The sequence below is a fragment of the Peromyscus leucopus genome, chromosome X (genome assembly GCF_004664715.2).
Source record: "Peromyscus leucopus breed LL Stock chromosome X, UCI_PerLeu_2.1, whole genome shotgun sequence".
NCBI lineage: Eukaryota > Metazoa > Chordata > Mammalia > Rodentia > Cricetidae > Peromyscus > Peromyscus leucopus.
The window spans coordinates 64,981,584-65,002,323 of record NC_051083.1 but is presented as its reverse complement, the minus strand read 5'-3'; the positions used below and the strand labels follow the sequence as shown (position 1 = coordinate 65,002,323).

At 40.6% G+C, this 20,740-nt stretch overlaps 1 protein-coding gene across 1 annotated transcript; it reads left to right on the top strand.

Annotated features, from left to right (window-relative positions):
* Positions 1-11,888: 11,888 nt before the first annotated feature.
* Positions 11,889-14,516, top strand: LOC114704866 (egl nine homolog 1-like). Its single transcript, XM_028886372.1, is given in 4 exon segments — positions 11,889-12,020; positions 13,566-13,950; positions 13,953-14,260; positions 14,487-14,516. Coding segments are annotated over 4 exon segments (855 nt in total).
* Positions 14,517-20,740: the final 6,224 nt, after the last annotated feature.

Genomic DNA, 20,740 nt, shown 5'->3' with positions numbered 1-20,740 from the left:
TGGTTGACATTCTAACTGATATAAGAGGGAGGCTCAAAGTAGTTTGGGTTTGTGTTGGTATCCTGATGAAAGAAAGAAAGGGTATAGATTTGGGTGGGTGGGGAAGTGGGGAGGATCTGGGAGGAGCTGGGGGAGGGGAAACCATAATCAGAATATACTGTATTTAAAAAATCTATTTTCATTAAAAAAAGAAGTTAATATTAATTTCAGGGGCCATGCCTGCCACAAGACCAGGTAAGCTGCCTGCAGATCTTCTCCACTCTTTCCGTCTCCCCAGCCTAATCCCTCAGGCTACTCCCTAGCGCTGCCACAGAATACCAGCTGCAGACTGATTTCCCCGCTGCCCACCTCTCCTGTGGATCCCACAGGCCATCCCCTTCTAATCTCACTCCCCCCACTCATCCCTATATCCCAGCCCCCAACTCAAGCAGACACCCCCTGCTCAACTGCATATATAATATACATATATCTTGTAAGTGAACCACATGCATACAGTGTTCATGGAATCCAGGAGAAGATGTTGGATCCCCTGGAGCTGGAGTCACAGGGGTTTTGTGAGCTCCCTGATGTGGGTGCTGGTAACTGAACGTGGGTGTGCCGCAAGAACAGTGCACAGTATTAACCACTGAGCAATCCCCCCAGTTCCTCCACTCAATTTTCAATGGCTTTTTCCCCCTTGTCGAAACTGTAATTTCCTCGCAGAGTTTCTCCTCTGGGTTTTGAATGGCAAAGTAAGGAGGAGTTAAGTTCCTTAGAGGATAAACCAAGAATTAAAAAGTGGTGAAGTCTTCAAGGATTCATAATTAAGTAATAAAAAGAAAGACAGTGGGGAAAGAGTAGAATAGGAAAGAAAAAGGAAGTATATGGGATTATTGTTGTGAATGAGAATTCCTGGAAAGAAGCTGTGCTTGCAAAGACTGATTCAAACTGCCCTGAAGGTGATATGGAGAGATCGGAATGTTGCAGGTCCTGAGGCTAATTACCTTAGCTTGTTCTAGTTCTAGCCCTGCCTCTGTGTCAGAACTAACACCTTGTGACTAATAGATACAAATCTTTCGAAATCTGTTAACTTAACAGATCACTGGCTTCCACCAAACCCAAAACTAAGACTGTCATCAGATAACATCTGAGGCCTATAGAAAAGCTTCCTCCATTTTATTATAACTACCTCTCTGATGTATCCACCAATGTATTTTAAGCTTGCCCTGATATATGACTTTCTTTGTTCTGTAAAACTATAAAACTAAAACTTTAGGAAACTGCTTCCACATTGGAACATGGAATTTGGGGTAGCCTAAATCTGTGTTCCTGGAACACGATCGCTCAAAATAGCTCCAGAATAAACTATCTCTTATTTCCTTTAAGATGAGAGCTGGTTTTTTTTTCTTTCTCGTAGACAATGTATAAGAAATGATAATGATGGATAACACAAAATAAATGAAGAGCAAGAGGAAAGAAGAACAATACCACCATAACAATACAATAGCAGCAACAGCCAGGAGCCAGTCTGTTTGTCTTTTTTCTTGAGATTGGATGGTGATGGTTTGCCTGGTTGCTTTGCACTTGGATTGATGTGGGAGGTAGAACAGTATTGAGTTGTTTTTTGTTTCTGAGGGCCCAACAGGTTAGACCTGAAAGGGCTGTTTGCAGGCTGAGCCCCTCCCTATCATTTCTGCCAGGATGCAGTACTATGGCTCACCGGAGCTGATCACTCAGAGCTCAATTCTTGCCATTGTTCATCATATCCCGAATCCACAGAGAATGCAGAATGTTCCCTTAAACTCACTTCATCTTAGCCCGGAGACCCCTCTGTTGCATATCCCCTTAAGTCCCAGGCCTACACATTTCCACCAAATGCTTTTGGTGCTCTGAGAGTGTAGAAATAAGTCATACCTGAGCAATCTATGAGCACGAGGTACCGAGTGAGCCTGTGTGTACCGGGCACGCCGCTTTTTATCCTAGCACCCCCAGCCTCATTTGTATTTGCACACAACTTCTCTCTTTCCTCTCCTCAGAGTTTTGTCTTAGAACTTCAACTGTAAATACTGCCAGCTTCCCTCTGCATCACAGCATGCACTTCCTAGGCAAGCAGATCAGGCGTAGGAGGGGGTGGTCTGTGAATCTGAGCCAAAGGTACAGCCTGTTTCTTGGGCCCAGAGTTTTGAGGAAGTCATTCACTTCAACAGCGGAGAGGCCTTTGGAGTTTGGATGTATACAAATGCAGGTCTTCTGCTCTCTCAAGCTGCGTAGTTCAATGGCAAGATCAGGTGACTGTCCACCATTAACACCAGCGAGCAAGCCAGGATGTACAGGGAATGCATCCTTTAGCATTTGTTACTGAACAGATGGCAGACCCCTTGTCCTAAACTCAGTTCTTCTCAGAGTGCCAGAATCTGGGCCTGTGGAGTCCATGATACTTTCCTTTTCCTCTTTTACACAGTCCTTCTGGGGTAGGGTCTCTCCCTCTTCCCTGCCATTTTGCTTAGTACTTTATGTTGAAGTTTGTTCTTCTTTTTTGTAAATCAGCATATATTAACTATACAACAAAAATAGGTTTTATTATGAGGTCTCCATTCACATACATAAATCATGTTCACCCACATTATCCTTTCTTGTCCCTCTCCCACTCCTGATATGTCTGTTTCTCTTCTCAACCAGCCCCCTTCCATTTTCATCTCTTCCGTTTTGTATTACGAGCCAATGGGTTTCATTAGGGTTGTGTGCAGGCACTTGGGTAAGAATTCGTTTGTTTCTTTGTGTGTGTATATGTGTGCGTATCCTAGTGTGAGTGCATGTACATGCATGTATGTGTAGGCAAGAGGTTGCCATCAGGCATCTTCCATCATTTCTCCACCTTAGTTTTGAGAAAGGATCTCTTACTGAATGAACCTGCCGTTCAATTATTGACTAGACTGACTGGCTAGCAAGTTCTGGAGGTTTCCTGTTCTCTGCCTCCCCAGCAGTGGGGTTACAGGTGTGTGTTGCCACACCTACATTTTATATCGGTGCTAGGTTTCCAAATTCAGGTTCTCATATGAGTGTGCCACATTGACTTTACCACCGAATCATCTCTAAAGCTCTGCTTTTCCTTCTCAGACTTAAAATTCAGTATCTCTGCTGATAGGATCATAAGAATGGAAACAAAGCATTGGGCATATGTGGCAGTGGGTGCTGATGATGCATGCATGCTTGACTATATTAGTTTGGGCTGGTGGCATGCAGGTACATGGTTGAAATGTCCAGCTGTGAACTAGTGACAGTCAGTCCTGCTATACATGTGTGGCTATACCTGAGGGGCCCAGGCTGGTGATATGTATGCATGTCTCCTCTACTTTGGATCTTAAAAATCCCCGAAAGACCCATATGTTAAAGACTTGTTCTCATATCTGTTGCCGTTCCTTCCCATTGAAAGGAGATGGCACCTTTACAAGCTAGAGCCCACTGGAATGAACTTAGTAAGTCATTGCGGCCTTGGTCTCAAAATGGATTGTGGGACTTCAGTCTCTTTCACTTCCTCTCCTTATTTTTCCAGCCATGAGGTGACCAGTTTGCCCTACCACATGCTCCCATCACAATGCACTGTGCCACCACAGGCTCGTAGCAATGGGGCCAGTCAGTCATGAACCAAAACTTCAAAAACATGAGCCAAAATAAGCATTTACCCTTTATATGTGGGTTTATCTCAGAGTTTTGTTATAGTAACAGACATTGAGTCACACAGTGTTACTACAGGGACCATCTGGGAGAAAGTACATTAGCTTGAACTGGTGCCGAACGGTAGGGCCAGCTGTATGTACATGTGTGAGTCTGTGTTGAATGGTGACATGCATGTGCAGAGCTGCAAGGCCCAGATGTGGGCATGATGTGCAACAATGGGGATGAGGATGAGGTTCATTGGACCGTGTCTGCATGCACAGCTTCAGGGAACAAAGCCGCACTGTGCACGTGCATGGCTGCAGAGGACAGCTGTGGACCCGAGCTCAGCATGAGCGGTGGTGACCTGAATTGCTTTTAACTATTTGTGCATGGTTAGTTGTGGGAGCTGGGGCTGGTGGTGTGCACACGATTACCTTCAGAAATTAGTTGTGAGTAGTGCTGTGTAGACTCCAGCAGGGGCCTAAGGACCTTAGGCATCAGACACGTGTTGGTTATGCTGGGTCCTTTGGCCAGAGTGCCCATGGCCATATCAGCTGCAGTAGTAGCTTCGTGGTGGGAGTCAGGAAAGCGGTGGCAGAACAGGTACCCGGTAAAAAGCATTGAAGGATCTACTGTGGCTATGTTAATTTATTTTTTAATTAATGTTTTGGTTAACAAACAAAGAAATGTTTTTGTTAGTGAACTTTATTTTAAACTTTAAATCCATTTAATTTTTAATTAGCACATAAAGAAATGGGTTTCACTATGACATTTTCCTTTTTATTGATTATATTTTTGACAATTTCATAATGCATATAACATATTTTGATTACTTTAATCCTCTCTACACCCTAATTTTCCAACCTCTGTAATACCCCATATCCTCTTTACAAATCTTCTCCCCATGTTCGAGTCATTTTGTTTACTTTTGTTTTGTGAATCACTGAGTTTAATCAGGGTTGTCTATGTGACCATGACTTGGGAACTATCTATCCACTGGCGTTTCATGGCCTTACTGTCTTTTGTACACAATGGATGACAATGACTGTTGCTCCTCTAGAATCTGCCAGTAGCCAATAGTTCAGCAGGGTGGGGTAGGGCCCCGTGAGCCCCTCAATAATCCACAGGTCCTGTTTTGAGCAGATCCAGTGTAGGGAACTGCAGCTGCTGTGAGATCATTTTAGCCACGGCTGTGCTACCCTGAAGACAGCATTTTGCAGCCCCTTTCTCGATCTTCCAGCTCTTAACACTGTTTCTACTCCTTCCATGATGTTCCCTGAACCTTAGAGGGGTCATATAAATGTCCTGTTCAGGGATGAACACTCAGCCATCATTTATTGTCAGCGCTATTATAGTCATCACTGTTCACTTTCTGGGGTATGTGTTCCCCAAGTCATTTACACACACACACACACACACACACACACACACACACACACACACACACAGCTCCATTTGTCTTTCCTCTCTCCCTCTCATTGTTCCACTTCCTTCCCATGAATAATTCTCTCTTCTGCTTTTATAACATGTATATTCCATTGCCCTCTCTTGTTCCCCCTCCCCTGTAGACCTTTCTTCCTTCTCTTAGTTCCCTTTCTATTTTCATGGTGTGTGTGTGTGTGTGTGTGTGTGTGTGTGTGTGTGTGTGTGTGTGTGTTTAAATCTACATTCCACATGTGAGTTTGGCTGTTTTACTTAATGTAACAATCTCTAATTGCATCCCTTTCTCTTTTCTGCTAATGTCATAATTTTGTGTTTTTCGATGGCCAAATGAAATTCTATTATGTATATGTGCCAAGTTGTTTTTTTTTAACCCATTAATCTGTTGCTGGACAATGAGGCTGGTTCGAAATCTTGATTATTGTGATTAGGTCAACAATAAACATGGATGTTCAAGTATCTCTGTGGTTTGTTATCTTAAACCCCCTTAGATATAAAGCTATGACAAGTATAGTGGATCATATGGCGATTCTTCATTTTGTTTGCTTTTTGAACCTCCATTACTGACTTCCATAGTAGCTGCAAAGGTTTATTCCCAAGAGCTGCCTACGTCTTCTAAGCAGGACACTGTGGAGTGTAGTGGCTCCTCCTTTGTGGCTGACACTAGTATCTATCTCTTTCTTTGTTCCCAGATATCTCCAGATGTTTCAGCTATGTCAGTCTCTCCAGTGATCTGGATAAGGTACAACTGAAAGTGGTCATTTAGGCAATACACTGACAATCTCAGGAAGTTAATAAATTGTTCCTGTGAGTGGGATTACTGCTTAGGGACTTGTAAGCCATTCTGGCCTAGAGGATGTGATGATGCAGACAAAATTAAACTATTTGTACTACTCATTTAGTCTCAGGATTTTTTCTTCCATTGTGTTGCTGTATCTTCATAACTGAATTCCCTGGCTGTTTCCAGAGTTATTTGCAGATGTGGTTAGCTATCCAGTTGTTCTTTATAGAGAGAATGAAGGTGGAGAAGTTTTACTTTGCCATCTTCATGATGTAACTGTATTACAACTTTTAACATATTGATGCTATTAATTCTACTACCTGGATATGACATGATACCCCAGTGTGGTTTTTGATTGCATTTCCCTGGTGATTGCTAATTGCATTAGTTATTTGTTTTGTTGTTGCAACAAAGTGTTCGATGAAAGCCACTTATGGAAAGAAGGGTGCTGTGGAAAAATCTTTTTGTACACTATGAATATGTATTACTCTCATTGGATAGTAAAAAGCTGATTGGTCGATAGATGGGCTGGAAGAGATTGAGCCCACGAGCCAGACTAGGAGAATGTTAGGAAGAGGAAGGGTGGAGTCAGAGAGTTGCTGGCAAATACAGAGAAGCAAGATGAGAATGCCTCACTGAAAAAAGGTACCAAGCCACATGGCTAGACATGGATAAGAATTATGGGTTAATTTAAGTATAAGAGTTAGCTAGTACAAGCCTGAGCTATCAGTCAAGAATTTATAAATAGTATTAAGTCTCTGTGCGATAAGTTGGAGGCAGCTACAGGATGGGGAGTGGGAGATCAGGACAGGAAAATGTCCGACTATGGAAGGGTTTATTTTGGCTCAGTTTGAGGGTGTATTCTATCATGGTTAGGAAGTCATGATGGCAGGAGCTCGAGGTAGCTGGTCACATTGCATCTGCAGTCAGGAGGCAGAGTGATGAATGCTGTTGTTCAGCTCCCTTTCTTCTTATTCAGTCCCAGTTCATGGATTTGTGGATAGGTATTGTCTAAATCTGGCTTTATCATGGAATATTTTGTTTACTCTGTCCATGGCGATTGAGAGTTTTGCTGGATATAATAGTCTGGGTTGGCATCCATGTCTCTTACTGTCTGCATAACATCTGTCCAGGACCTTCTTCCTTTCATAGTCTCTATTGAGAAGTCAGGTGTTATTCTGATGGATCTGCCTTTATACGTTACTTGGCCTTTTTCCTTTGCATCTCTTAATATTTTTTCTTTATTCTGTATGTATAGTGGTTTGATTATCATATAGTGAGGGGACTTTTTTTGGATCCAGTCTATTTGGTATTCTGTAAGCTTCTTGTATCTTTATAGGCATTTCCTTCTTTAAGTTGGGAAAGTTTTCTTCTATGATTTTGTTGAATATATTTTCTGTGCCTTTGAGTTGGTATTCTTCTCCTTCTTTTATCCCTATTATTCTTAGGTTTGGTCTTTTCACGGTGTCCCAAATTTCCTGGACGTTTTTTGTTATGACTTTTTTGGCTTTAGTGTTTTCTTTGATGAATCTCTTTTCTCTATCATATCTTCAACACCAGAGATTATCTTTTCCATCTCTTGCATTCTGTTGGTTATGCTTGCATCTGTAGTTCCTGTTTGTTTACTCAAATTTTCCATTTCCAGCATTCCCTCAGTTTGTGTTTTCTTTATTGACTCTATATCAGTTTTCAAATCTTGGATTGTTTCCTTCACCTGTTTAATTGCTTTTTCTTGGCTTTCTTTAAGGGGTTTATTGATTTGTTCCAACTTTTTGCTTGTATTTTCCTCAATTTCTTCCAATTTTTGTTTGTCTTTTCTTCAATTTGTTTAAGGGAATTTTTCATTTCCTCTTTAAAGACCTCTGTCATCTTCTTAAAGTCATTTTTTGGTTCTTTTTAAAGGTAAATTTCTTGCGCTTCTGCTTTGGGATGTTCAGGTCTTGCTGATGTAGAACCTCTAGGTGCTGATGGTGCCATATTGGTCTTTATGTTGTTGACTGTATTTTTGCACTGGCATCTACCCATCTTTTCCTCCACTCTGTGCAAGTGGTGTCTCTGTGTGAGGGAGCCTCTCTTGGTCTAATCTGGGCTCTTGGTCTAATCAGTGCTCATGGATTCTGTGTCTCTGGAAGCAGCTCTTAGTCCAATGGGCACTAGTGGGCTCCATCTCAGGGAGCAGCTATTCCCAATCAGTGCAGGGTGGGCTCCAGTGGTCACTGGTGATGGTTTTCTTGGTGAGGGGGCGGGGGAAGAGGCAGCTCCCTGGTCCCTGGGGCTCCAATGGCTGGGTTGGGGGAAGAGCACAGAATGTGTCCCTGGGGCCTAGGGGCTAGGGACCTGGTCTGCCTAGTCTGGGAATGGGGGTCTTACATGTTTTCAATCGGTGCAGGGTGGGCTTATGGCTCCGGTGTTCACTGGTGTCGCAGGGGTCTGTTTTCTTGGTGAGGGGGCAGGGGAAGAGGCAGCTGCTTGGTCCCTGGGGTTCCAGTGGCTGGAGGGAGGGTCACAGAATGTGCCCCTGAGGTCTAGGGGGTAGGGACCTGGTCTGCCCTGTTGGTGATGGGGCCTTACCTGTTCCCAATTGGTGCAGGGTGGGCTTATGACTCCAGTGGTCACTGATGTGGCAGGAGATGGTTTTCTTGGTGAGGGGGCAGCCAATCCCAGCTCATGGAATGGTGCTGATCAGGGTCTTCCTACCTCAACTTAATCTAGAGATCCCCCTTCAGGCATATCCTAGAGTTTGATTTCCATGGTGACTCTGACTCTCATCAACTTGACCATCAACATTAACCATCACCAATGCATTATCAGTAATGCATATCTTATTCAGAAGAGTGATCAATTCATTAATTAATTTCATGTGTGTGAAGATGCACATGCACGTGTGTGGAGGCCAGTGGTCAACTGGGAGTATTCTTCACCCACTTACTCTTTTATTTTTTGAGATAATGTCTCTCATTAAACCTGGCACTCAGATTCAGCCAGACTGGCTGGACAGAAGGACCAGAAACACTGCCTCCCCAGTGCTTGGAATAAAGGCACATGCCATCATGATTAACTTTTTTATGTGGGTGCTGGGGATTGAACTCAGGCCTTCATGTTTATACTCGAAACACTTTACTGACTAAGCAAGTACTCCACCCCCTAGGTCTTTTATTTTTAATTCAAGTTATTACTATTGCAAGTTTTACTAAAAGATTTGTGTAAGGTATATTTTACATGTTAACTCATTATGTATATGGTTTCCAAAATTTCCCCTGAATATGTAGGGATTTCTCCCCTTAAGATCTCTTTCTCCTCTCTCACAGTTCCCTTGATACTTTCTCAACTCCCCCAAACCTAGAGTCTAGCTATAAGAGGAAAAATAGTATTTGGCAGAATCTGGCTTATTTTACTTAACACAATGAATCTCCAGTTATATGCATTTTTGCAAATATCACGATTTCATTTTTTATAGCTTAATAAAATTTCATTGTGCATATCATATTTTCTTTACCTACTTATTATTGACAGGCATGTAGGCTGATTCCATTTCTTAACTGTTGTGAGTAGTGCGCTGAAAGTGTGTATCAGTTATGAGAATTTTCTGATGGAGTCATTAAAGTATTTGTTTTAAAGTATAGGGTCATGGCATTTACAAATACTTTGAGTTCTTCCTCTTCTAATTATATCTCTTTTTATGTCTTTCTTTTGTCTCATTACTCTAGTTAAGGCTAAGACTGCCAAAGTTGTGTTCAATGAGTGCAGGCACCTTGTCTCATCCTTTATTTTAGAAGAAATATTTTCTGTTATTCTCCATTGGTATAATGCTGGCCATAGGATTTTCATATAGGGCCTTTATTATGTTGAGATATGCTTCTTTTCTAAGTTTCTTTGCAGACTTTTTTTTTTGGTGGGGGCACTTAAACTTTGTCAAATGCCTCTTCTGTATCTATTGAAATGATCATGTGTTTTCTATTCTTAAGTCTGTTTATGTGCATTACATTTATTGATTTGAGCATGTGAAAACCAACCTTACAACCTTAGAATGCAATGAACTTGTTCAGGGTATATGAGCTCCCTTTCTTGTCTTATTAATACATTTAAATGTGATTTTGAGCCGGGCGGTGGTGGCGCACGCCTTTAATCCCAACACTCGGGAGGCAGAGGCAGGTGGATCTCTGTGAGTTTGAGGCCAGCCTGGTCTCCAAAGGGAGTTCCAGGAAAGGCGCAAAGCTACACAGAGAAACCCTGTCTCGGAAAAAAAAAAATGTGATTTTGATGAGTTTTATTGAGAGTTTTTGGATATATGTTCACTGGAAAGTTTGGTCTATACCTTTTGGTTATGTTCTTGACCAATTTTGGTATGTGGGTGATACTGGCTTCATAGAATGAGTTTGATAGTGTTTCTTCCCTTTGTAATTTGTGGACCTGTTTGAGGAACATTCGTGTTAGCTGTTTTTTAAATATTTGGTAGAATTCTTCAGTGAATATATCTAGTCCTGGGATTTTCAGAGTGAGTTTTTTTTTTTTTATTACTTCTTCAATCTCAATGCTTATTATGGGTATTTTGAAGCTGTTTATTTAATTCTTGAACTTCCTGATTTAATTTTGATAGGCCATGTATTCTAGAAACTTATTCATGTTGTCTAGATTTTCCAGTTTTTTTTAGATGTGTATTTTCTAAGTATTTCCTTATGTTCCTATGTATTTCATTGGAATCTGTTGGATCATCATGTTTTTCATCTTTAACTTTATTCAGATTTTCTTTCTCTTTCTTTTACTTAGCCTAACTGAGGTATTGTTAACCCAGTTTGTCTTTTCAATGAATCACCTTTTTGTTTCAATAATTCTATGGGTTTTGTAATCTACATTTTGTTAATTTGCTGTATTATTTTCTTACTTCCCCCTGCTTTGGGGTTTGAGTTGCATCATTAAGTTATTTGTTTCAAATATAAGTCTTTGTTAGTGTCAGCACCCATATTGATAAATCTTCCTTTTTAAATTGCCTTCACTCTATTCCAAATGTTGTGGTTTGTGTTTTCATTTTTATTTAATTGTAGGGATTTAAATTTTCCTCTGTAATTTCCTCAGTAATACACTGGTCAATCAAGTGTATATTCTGTAGTCTCCAATATTTGAGAATTTCTGTAATATCTCTTGCTATTGATTTCTAGTTTTATTGCACCAAAACTTAAGATAAAAATTATTTTTATTCTTTTGAATTTGCTAAGATTTTATTTGTGGCTGAGATATGGCCTATTTAGAGAAGGCTGTTAATAAGAAATCTGATTGTATTTTGATACATTTACCATTGTGAGTGAGTTGGCATTTTTCCCTTACATATTTTTTTCCTTGGATACTAAGCACCAGGCCTTGTGAATGCTAATGAATCACTTGACCACTAAGCTACATCCCTTAATACTGTTTCTTTTTTGTATTGATTCTTTGGGAATTTCACATCATACACTCCAACCCCACTCATTTCTCAGTCCACCCTCCACCCTTGTGACTTTCCCCAAAGGAAAATAATAAAAATAAGAATTAAAAACTTCTTGCTGACCTCTCTTGGCAGCTACCTGCCCCTCCCCAAACGGCAGCCCTCTCCCACACCTGTAACAGCCTTCACATCTCCAGTTCTGCAGTTCACACACGACTCCATTCCTCCATTTCCTTACCCCTCCACCATACACTCAACTTGTCATGGGGCATTGGAAGCTGCAGTGTGCCACACAGTATACCATTTTGCCTAAACAGCTTTACTTGCAAAAGTTCATTGCAGTGAATCTTTGGCCTGGTTCAAGATGCCTGGTTTCTGTTACACCATCAATACTGAATCATCACCAAGAACCTCTCAGATACCTTGCTGTTGTCCTGACTTACAGAGATCCTGTGGCAATGGTTCCAAAGGATCAGCCCTTCACATGCTCCAGAAGCTCTAAAGTAGGGCAGATGTTGGGGTAGGCTAACTCCAAGCCCTGAATCTGGGTCTGGGTGGTAGTAAAGTTGGTCAGCCAGGGCCTCCCCCGGTTAGGGATGGGGCCAACTCGGCATGGCCCTCAGATATCAACATGGCTTCAGTCAACAGTTTATACTGGGGACATCCAAATGGCTCTTGGTGGCAACATGGGCCATGGACATCAGCACAGACCATGGCTGTGATAGGGTCATGGACCCAGACATGGTGCTGTGTGGTGATATTGTGTCTCCCAATATCTTGTGCACCCTAATAAACTTATCTGGCGTCAGAGAACAGAACAGCCACTAGGCAGACACAGAAGCCAGGCATGGTGGCACACAGCTTTAATCCCAGGACTTGAGATCTCATGTCTTGCTTGGAAAAGACACACACCTTTAATCCCAGGAAGTGATGCCAGGAAGTAGAAAGGTATATAAGGCGTGAAGACCAGGAACTAGAGGCTTTTTAGGCTTTTTAAGCTTTTAGGCTTTTAGCAACAATTCAGCTGAGATCCATTCAGATGAGGACTTCCAGTTTGAGGAAATAAGATCAGCTGAGAAGTTGGCAAGGTAAGGTTGGATGTGGCTTGTTCTGTTTCTCTGATCTTTCAGTGTTCACCCCATTACCTGGCTCCTGGGTTTGTTTTTTATTAATAAGACCTTTTAAGATTCATGCTACAGTCCTCAGTGGCAGCACAGGCTTGGACATCACAATGGCCTTGGGTGGCAGCACAGGCCTCTCACAGTAGCCTGATCCTACCACCATCAAGTCTCTGGTTCTGCCTCTATCCACAGAACACCAACTGCTCTGCTTCTCTTTGTCTCCCATCTCTCCACTTGCTCATTGTAGTGGTATGAGGCAGCATGCAGTCCTACTTTGTGTTTTTAACATCTGGGCACATGACCTGAGGAGGTTCTTCTCTGGTCATGTCTATTTGGAGTTATAAAAGCCTCCTATATTTAGACGTCCATTTCTTTCTCCAAATTTGGGCAATTTTTTTTTGCTATAATTTCTTTAAATAAAGTCTCTACATCTTAGTTTTTAATCTCAGCTTGCTCCCCCTTCTATCTTACAGATTCTTAGGTTTGGTCTCTGATTATCCTAGAGTTCTTGGGAGTCATGTTCATTTGTTTCTTTGTCCTCCTTGGTGTTTGAATATAGTATTTTTTCAACCTTATCCTCAATACTTGATTTTCCTTTTTTGCTTAGTCAGGTCTCTCGACAATGCTTTCCACTGTGTTTTTCCTTTGGTTCACTGAGTTTTCTACCTCCAATACTTCTATTTGTACCCCACACCCAGAATATTAATTTTCTTGCTGAATTATTCTTTCATGTGCTACCGTTGTTGTCCATATTGCTGATACTTTTGTCTATTTCTCTCATTTTTCTCGTATGTTGTCGAGTTTCCTTTACAGTCTTGGATTTAATTCATTTTCTTACTTGTGTCTTTTTTATGGTCATTGATCATTTTGGTTAGTGAGCTTTGGAAATCTTCATCTAGTATTATTTTACCTATTTTAATATCTTTGAATTTAGTATTTGATGAGTTATAATCTTTTGGTTTCTCATATGTCTTATGTTTCTTCTATCTTATGATTGTACAACTGTTGTCTTGTGTCTCTGTTTGTTTTTAGATCATCTTGAACTCTTGAGAGTCCAATCACAGCACCAACCATGAGAAAACAAACTGTCATAACAGCAACAAAGCAATCCATATGAAGTATAAGAATATACTTATAATTAATTAAAGTCTAATATATCACTAACTAGGCGCTGGAGTACATCGTGCCGTGCATGAACAAGCACGGTATCTGTGTAGTGGACGACTTCCTGGGCAAGGAGACCGGGCAGCAGATCGGCGACGAGGTGCGCTCCCTACACGACACCGGCAAGTTCACGGACGGGCAGCTGGTCAGCCAGAAGAGTGACTCTTCCAAAGACATCTGGGGGGACCAGATCACCTGGATTGAGGGCAAGGAGCCCGGCTGTGAGACCATCGGCCTGCTCATGAGCATCATGGACGACCTGATCCGCCACTGCAGCGGGAAGCTGGGCAACTACAGGATAAACGGTCGAACGAAAGCCATTGTTGCTTGTTACCCAGGCAACGGAACAGGTTATGTCCGTCACGTTGATAACCCAAATGGAGATGGAAGATGTGTATATATTATCTAAATAAAGACTGGGACGCCAAGGTAAGTGGAGGTATACTTCGAATTTTCCCAGAAGGCAAAGCCCAGTTTGCTGACATTGAACCCAAATTTGATAGACTGCTGTTTTTCTGGTCTGACCGACGCAACCCTCACGAAGTACAACCAGCATATGCTACAAGGTACGCAATAACTGTTTGGTATTTTGATGCAGATGAACGAGCAAGAGCTAAAGTAAAATATCTCACAGGTGAAAAAAGTGTGAGGGTTGAACTCAATAAGCCTAATTCAGTCAGCAAAGAATTCCCTCAGTTTGTATTTTCTTTATTGTTTCTATTTTCATTTTCAGGTCTTGGACAGTTTTATTTGTTTCCTTTGACTGTTGTTTTTTCTTGGATTTCTTGACATTCTTTAAGGAATTTATTTCCTCTAATTTTTTCATTGTCTTTTCCTCAATTTGTTTAAGTGATTTATTCATTTCCTCTTTAAGTATGGTATCATCTTCATATAGTTGATTTTAGGTTTTTTTCTTGTGCTTCAGCTGTTTTGGAATATTCAGAACCTGCTGTAGTGGGATGGCTGGGCTCTGGTAGTGACATATTATCCTGGCTGTTATTGATATGTTCTAACACTGGCATCTAGATATTTGGATTTAGGGTGACTATATGTCTAGGTGCTGATCTCTAGGTTTGTCTTTGCTGGATAGGTGGGTTTTTTCCTTTGGTTCTGTTTCCTCTCTGGTCTTCTGGCTGGAGTGGACTGTGTTTGAGTAAAGAGTCTCTGTCCAAGTTGGGTGCTGGGCTTCTGATGTCCTGGATGGTCTCTGGTTGAACAGAAGGTTTCCACCCAATTTGGGGGCTGGAGTTCTGGTGATATGCCTGGCCTCTGATCATGCCATGGGTCCTCTAGGGTTCAGAATGCTGGCCTGGCTTCTAGTAGGATAGGAGGCTTCTGCCTGGTTTTCAAGGAGTTAGACTGGTCTCTGGGGTTCAGGCTCTCGTGGGGTAGGAGGCTTCTGCCGAAGGTGTGGGTCAGGATATGATGAGGAGGAGAGGGGGAGCAGGAGGGGTTATGCTGGGTGGGCATAGGTGGGTTGGGAGAGCAGTCTTACCTGGGGTTCTGGATGCTAGCAAATATAATTTCTAAGTACATGTAATAGAAAGATTAGGCTCTTCACAATGTGATAACTGGACAGACACATGTGAAATAGAGAGAATCTCTCTAACACATCCTAACTTTACACCTAAAAATGAAGTTGGAATGGATCTCAGGACAGAATGTAAGGTTCTTAGATGAGAACATGGCAGTTCACCACAATACAAAACAGAATTCAAAAGCTACCTTCAGGAAGGGAAGCAGAAAACTTCTCCACAAAGGGTAGGGCAATCAGACCTGGGGAAAGAGAGTGGCAGTCATCCTCAGGACATGCCCACACAAGCCTCACAACCACTTGTCTGCCTTTATATGTGTTTTTTTTTTCCTTTGCAGCTTTTAATATCCTTTCTTTGCTCTGTACATTTAGTATTTTCCATGGGGAATTTCTTTTCTTGTTCTGTCTGTTTGTTGTTCTGTATGTTTCTTGGACTTCAATAGACATCTCTCTCTCTCTTCTTCTTCTTTTTAGATTGGGAAATTTTCTTTTATTACTTTGTTGAAAATATTTTCTGGGACTTTGACCTGGGTTTCTTTTCCTTCCTGTATACCTATTATTCATAGGTTTAGTCTTTTCATAGTGTTCTGGGTTTCTTGGATGTTTTGTGCCTAGATTAATATTTTTTAAATGTTAATATATTTAACATTTTCTTTGATTGAGCTACTATTCATTTTTTTCTGTCTCATCTTCAGGATCTGAAATTCTCTCTTTCACATATTATACTCTGTTAGTGAGATTTTTATTTGACATCCTGAGTTTTTCATTTCCAGTTTTATTTCAGTTTGGATTTTTTTAAAAAAGTAATTCTATTTCTTTGTTAAATTCTACTTTCATGTCTTGAATTGTTTATTCATGTCATCTTTAAGGTCCTTGAACATATTCATGATTGCCATTTTGAAGTCCTTTCATAAACTTCAGCTAAACTGCCTTTCCCAGGGCCTTTTGCAGTAAGGTTGTAAGCTTCTGGAGGAGGCATATTATCTTGGTTGTTCATGTTTGTGCTTTTTGTACTGGGATCTGAGCATATCTGCTTTCATCTTTATTGGGTTGGTGTTCTGTTCTTTGGTGGCTGTTGCCTAAACTGGGTCCTAGCCAAATGTGGTGGTTGTAGGGTCCCTGAGTCACAGCATAGTGTGGCCCCTGGGGTCCTTGGTAGAGAATTGTTCTGTTGGTTGGCAGGTATCACAGAGTAATGGAGATGGGCTAGAAATAGAGGCTGAAAGGGACAGTGGAAAAGACTGCTTAGCTTTTATTTACTTTGGCAGTTTTGTATTTTTTAGTTTATAAGTCTTCTGTGTCTTGGAAAATTCATTCCTAATGGTTGTAACCTTTATAATGGTATTAGAAATGTAATTATATTATAGTCTGCCTAAGCACCTATAAAACAATACCATAAACTGCATGGATCTTGAACCAATTTATTTCTCACACTTATAAGGCTGTGAAGTCCAAGACCAAAATAGCAGCAGCTTTGGTGTCTGATAATAGCACATGTCTCTTAGACATGTCATTGGATGTGTTGACAGGAAGAAAGTAGTAAGGTAAGTCTCTGAAGTTTCCCTTATAATTAAACTAAATCCCATTAAAATTACAATTAATCTCATTCCTGATGGTCATTCCCACATAATCTAATTACGTTAAAAAGGTCTCACCTTCACTGAAGTCACTTTGGGGGGTAGATTTCAGAACATGGATTTGGAGGAGAACAAACTTCCAGATCATAGAAAATTATTTTGTCTTCTAGTTTGGATTGTTCATCATAATAGTAGAGAAGTACAAATGATCTCTGCATGTTTATTATAATATCTTGTAATTTCAGCATTTATTAACATTACTAAACTATTGTTTTGCATGAATTTTATAGGATTTTCTCTGTAAGACCATAGCAGTCTGCAAAGTGTTATTCATTCCAATGTATGTGCCCCTTTCTTCTATAATTCTTGCACAATTGCTATCTGGAGAACTGTCAGGACAGTTATGAAGAGCAGTGTGGAAACAGACATCCTTGTCTTGTTTATCACCTTAGGAAAGCATTTGGTGTGATTTGAGTTGTGTGTTCTTCATATATGGCCTTTAACATGTTTGGGAGCTTAACTTTTATTCTTATATTTCTAGTGTTCTATTAGGAAAGGGTTTTGGATGTTGTCAAATGGACTTTTTTTCAACAAGTCATAATCATGTGACTTTCTTCTTTATTCTATTTTTGAGGATTTTTGCATCTATATTCATAAGGAATATTTGATATGAGGGCAATCATGATTTTATATAATTAAAAAATATCTATTCCTCTTCTATTTTTTGGAGGAGTTTGAGAAAAATTAGTATTCCTTCTTTCTAATAAATTTGTTGAATTTACCAGTGAAACCATATGGTTGTGGGCTTTTCATTGTTGAGAGTTTTAGTTTAGTTTTTATTACAAATTCAGACACTTGTTGGTGTTTCAGTTGCTTCTAGAGTCATTTTTGGTAGGTTGTATGTTGCTAGTAAATTATCCCTTCTATTTTTTATATAATTGGTTGGTATAAGATATTTAAGGTATTTCTTGGTAATCTTTCTTATGGCTTTATTGTTGGTATTTGTCAGTATATATGAATTCTATTATTTTGAAGTAACAGAAAGCCCAATGATGCTTTAAACAATAAGGACTACTTTGTTTACTCATCTTGAAGTCTAGAAATATCTTAATTATATCATGGAAAAACCTAAACTATCTATTGTTTCGCTCCATTTCAAATCTGTGGCTTTTTGTTTTCACTTTTATTGCCTCATGGTTGCAAGGTAGCTGCTACGGCTGCAGGCATGGTATCCACACATTTATATGAAAAATGGCCAAGAGTGCAAGGTTTTCTCATCAAGCTGGAGAAATCCCCATAAAATCTTCCATAGAAGCATTCCAAAAGATTTCCACTTATACATTTCTTTGGACAGAACTTCATCTTATGACCACTTCTACTTGTAAAGGAATCTGAGAAAAAGAAGAGCTGGCAAAGAGAACTGAGAGTACTCAAATAGTTTAAAATAATCATGATTCATCTCTTGAGTCTGGGATATATTGCTATTCCAAACAAAAGTGAAGTCCTGCTAGTAAAGAAGAGGACAGTAGCTGGTGAAGATGTGACCCTCCCACTGTCCTTTTGCATCTCTTCTCTTTTCCTTCTCTAAGCTCCTGAACAACAGGATCCATATTTTCTTTCTTTCCAGCATGAACTCTGGCACTTGGCACGTGGTAGATGCTCCATGACAGTGTAGTCAGAAAAACCCAACCTGTTTTTGTTTGAAATGGCGCTGTTTTGATTGTGGTCTGAGGTTTTGAAACTTGATCTGGGACCTCCTTCTTTTCCTGGTGTGCTTATCATCCAAACGTGGCAAATATGAGTTTGACCAAGTTTTCTTGCCACTACTTGGTCATATTTGCATGAATCCACCCAATTGTTGGTTTTATTTTTTTGTTGTTGTTTCCTGTTTTTTGTTTTTTGCTGTGATATTTCCCCCTCTATTTTTATTTTAGCACTTTTTAGCTGATGTTCATGATGAAGAGTGAGAAGTTAGAATTGTGCAAGTTAAAGGAAATACTGCCCAAGAAAGTGCATTTCTAGTAAAAAAAAAAAAAAAGATTATTATTGACTTATTGACTCCAGACAGGGAAACAGGTAGGCTAACTGCAGATTTTCACTTTTCCCTTCACTCCTCCAAATCCAATCCCAAGTCTCATCCCCAGTTCTGCAGCAGAAGGCCTGATGTGGCCTCCCTTCCCACCTACTGCCATCTCCAGTGGATCACACAGATATCCCCCTCCTAACTTCCTTCCCCTGACTTATTACTTTATCTCAGCTTCAAACTCCAGTGGGCACTCCCTGTGAACCTATGGGTCACTCCAGTCAGGGAAGCAGATAGGCTGACTGCAGATCTTCACCTCTTTCTCTCTTTCTCCAAGTCCAGTCCCTCAGTCTCATCCCCAGCCCTCTAGAAGACTACCTGTTATGGCTTATCCTCACTCTCTGCCCCTATTTCCAGAGGACTAAGCAGATCCTGTTGGAACATTCTGATTTCTTTCCTCCTGAGGACTCCCTCAGCCCCCTTCTAGTCCATCCCCATTCCAAAGTATCAACTCCCAATACCTAGTAACACATTTTACTTTGAAACCCAAGTGGCCACACCTATTCAGGATCCCAGAAGAATTTCCTACCAGGCAACACACTGCCCACACACTCTTCTAAGAACCAGAGAAGGCAACAGAAACTAAGGAACAAAACACTCACCCAACACATACAAGACTGTAGCTAGAGTTTTCCTGCCTGGCCCACAGTCAGGACAAATCTCTGTCACCCACCAGTCCCACAGCCGCTCAGACCCAACCAAGTAAACACAGAGACTTATATTGCTTACAAACTGTATGGCCGTGGCAGGCTTCTTGCTAACTGTTCTTATATCTTAAATTAACCCATTTTTATAAATCTATACCTTGCCACATGGCTCATGGCTTACCGGCATCTTCACATGCGGCTTGTCATGGTGATGGCTGGCAGTTTCTCTGACTCTGCCTTCCACTTCCCAGAATTCTTCTCCTCTTTGTCCCGCCTATACTTCCTCCTGCCTGACTACTGGCCAATCAGTGTTTTATTTACTAACCAATCAGAGCAACACATTTGCCATACAGAACATCCCACAGCACAAGACCAGACATCAGCACTTAGAATTAAAAGCTTCCCAAACCCAGATGCCTAGATACTACTGTAAAAACACAATAAAGGCCGGGACAATATGTCTCCACCAGAGCACAAAAACCCCACCACAGCAAGCCCCGAGTATTGTAACATAACTGAAGCACAAGAAAAAGAGCTTAAGCCAGAAGGTGGTGGCACATGCCTTTATTGCCAGCACTTGGGAGGCAGAGGCAGGCCTCTGAGTTGAAGGCCAGCTTGGTCCATAGAGTAAGTTCCAAGAAAATCAGGGCTACTCAGAGAAACCCTATCTTGAAAAAAGAAGAAAAAAGAAAAAGACCTTAAAGTAGCCTTTATGAATATGATAAAGGTCTTTAAAGAAGAAATGAATATATGAAAATACAAACAAATATTGGAAGGAATTGAATAAAACTATTCAAGGCCTAAAGTGAAAATAGAATTAATAAAGAAAACCCAAACTGAGGGAATCCTGGAAATGAAAAATTTAGAAACACAAACAAGAAATGCAGAGCCAACCTTCACTACCAGAGTACAAGAGATGGAAGAGTGAAGCTCAGGCATTGAAGACATGATAGAAGAAATGGATACATCAGTCAAAGAAAGTGATAAATCTAAAAACATCCTGGCACAAAACATCCAAGAAATCTGGGACACTATGAAAAGATTGAATTTAGGAATAGAACAAGTAGAAGCAGCCTAGGTCAAAGGCACAGGAAATATTTTCAACAAAATCATAGAAGAATCATTTCCCTAATCTAAAGAAGGAGATGCCTATCAAGGTAAAAGAAGCATACAGAATACCAAATATACTGGACCAGAAAAGAAATTTCCATACACATATAATAATCCAAAAACTAAACATACAGAACAAAGAAAGAATATTAAAAGCTGCAAGGGGAAAAGACCAAGTAACATATAAAGGCAAACCTATTAGAACAACAGCTGACTTCTCATTGAAGA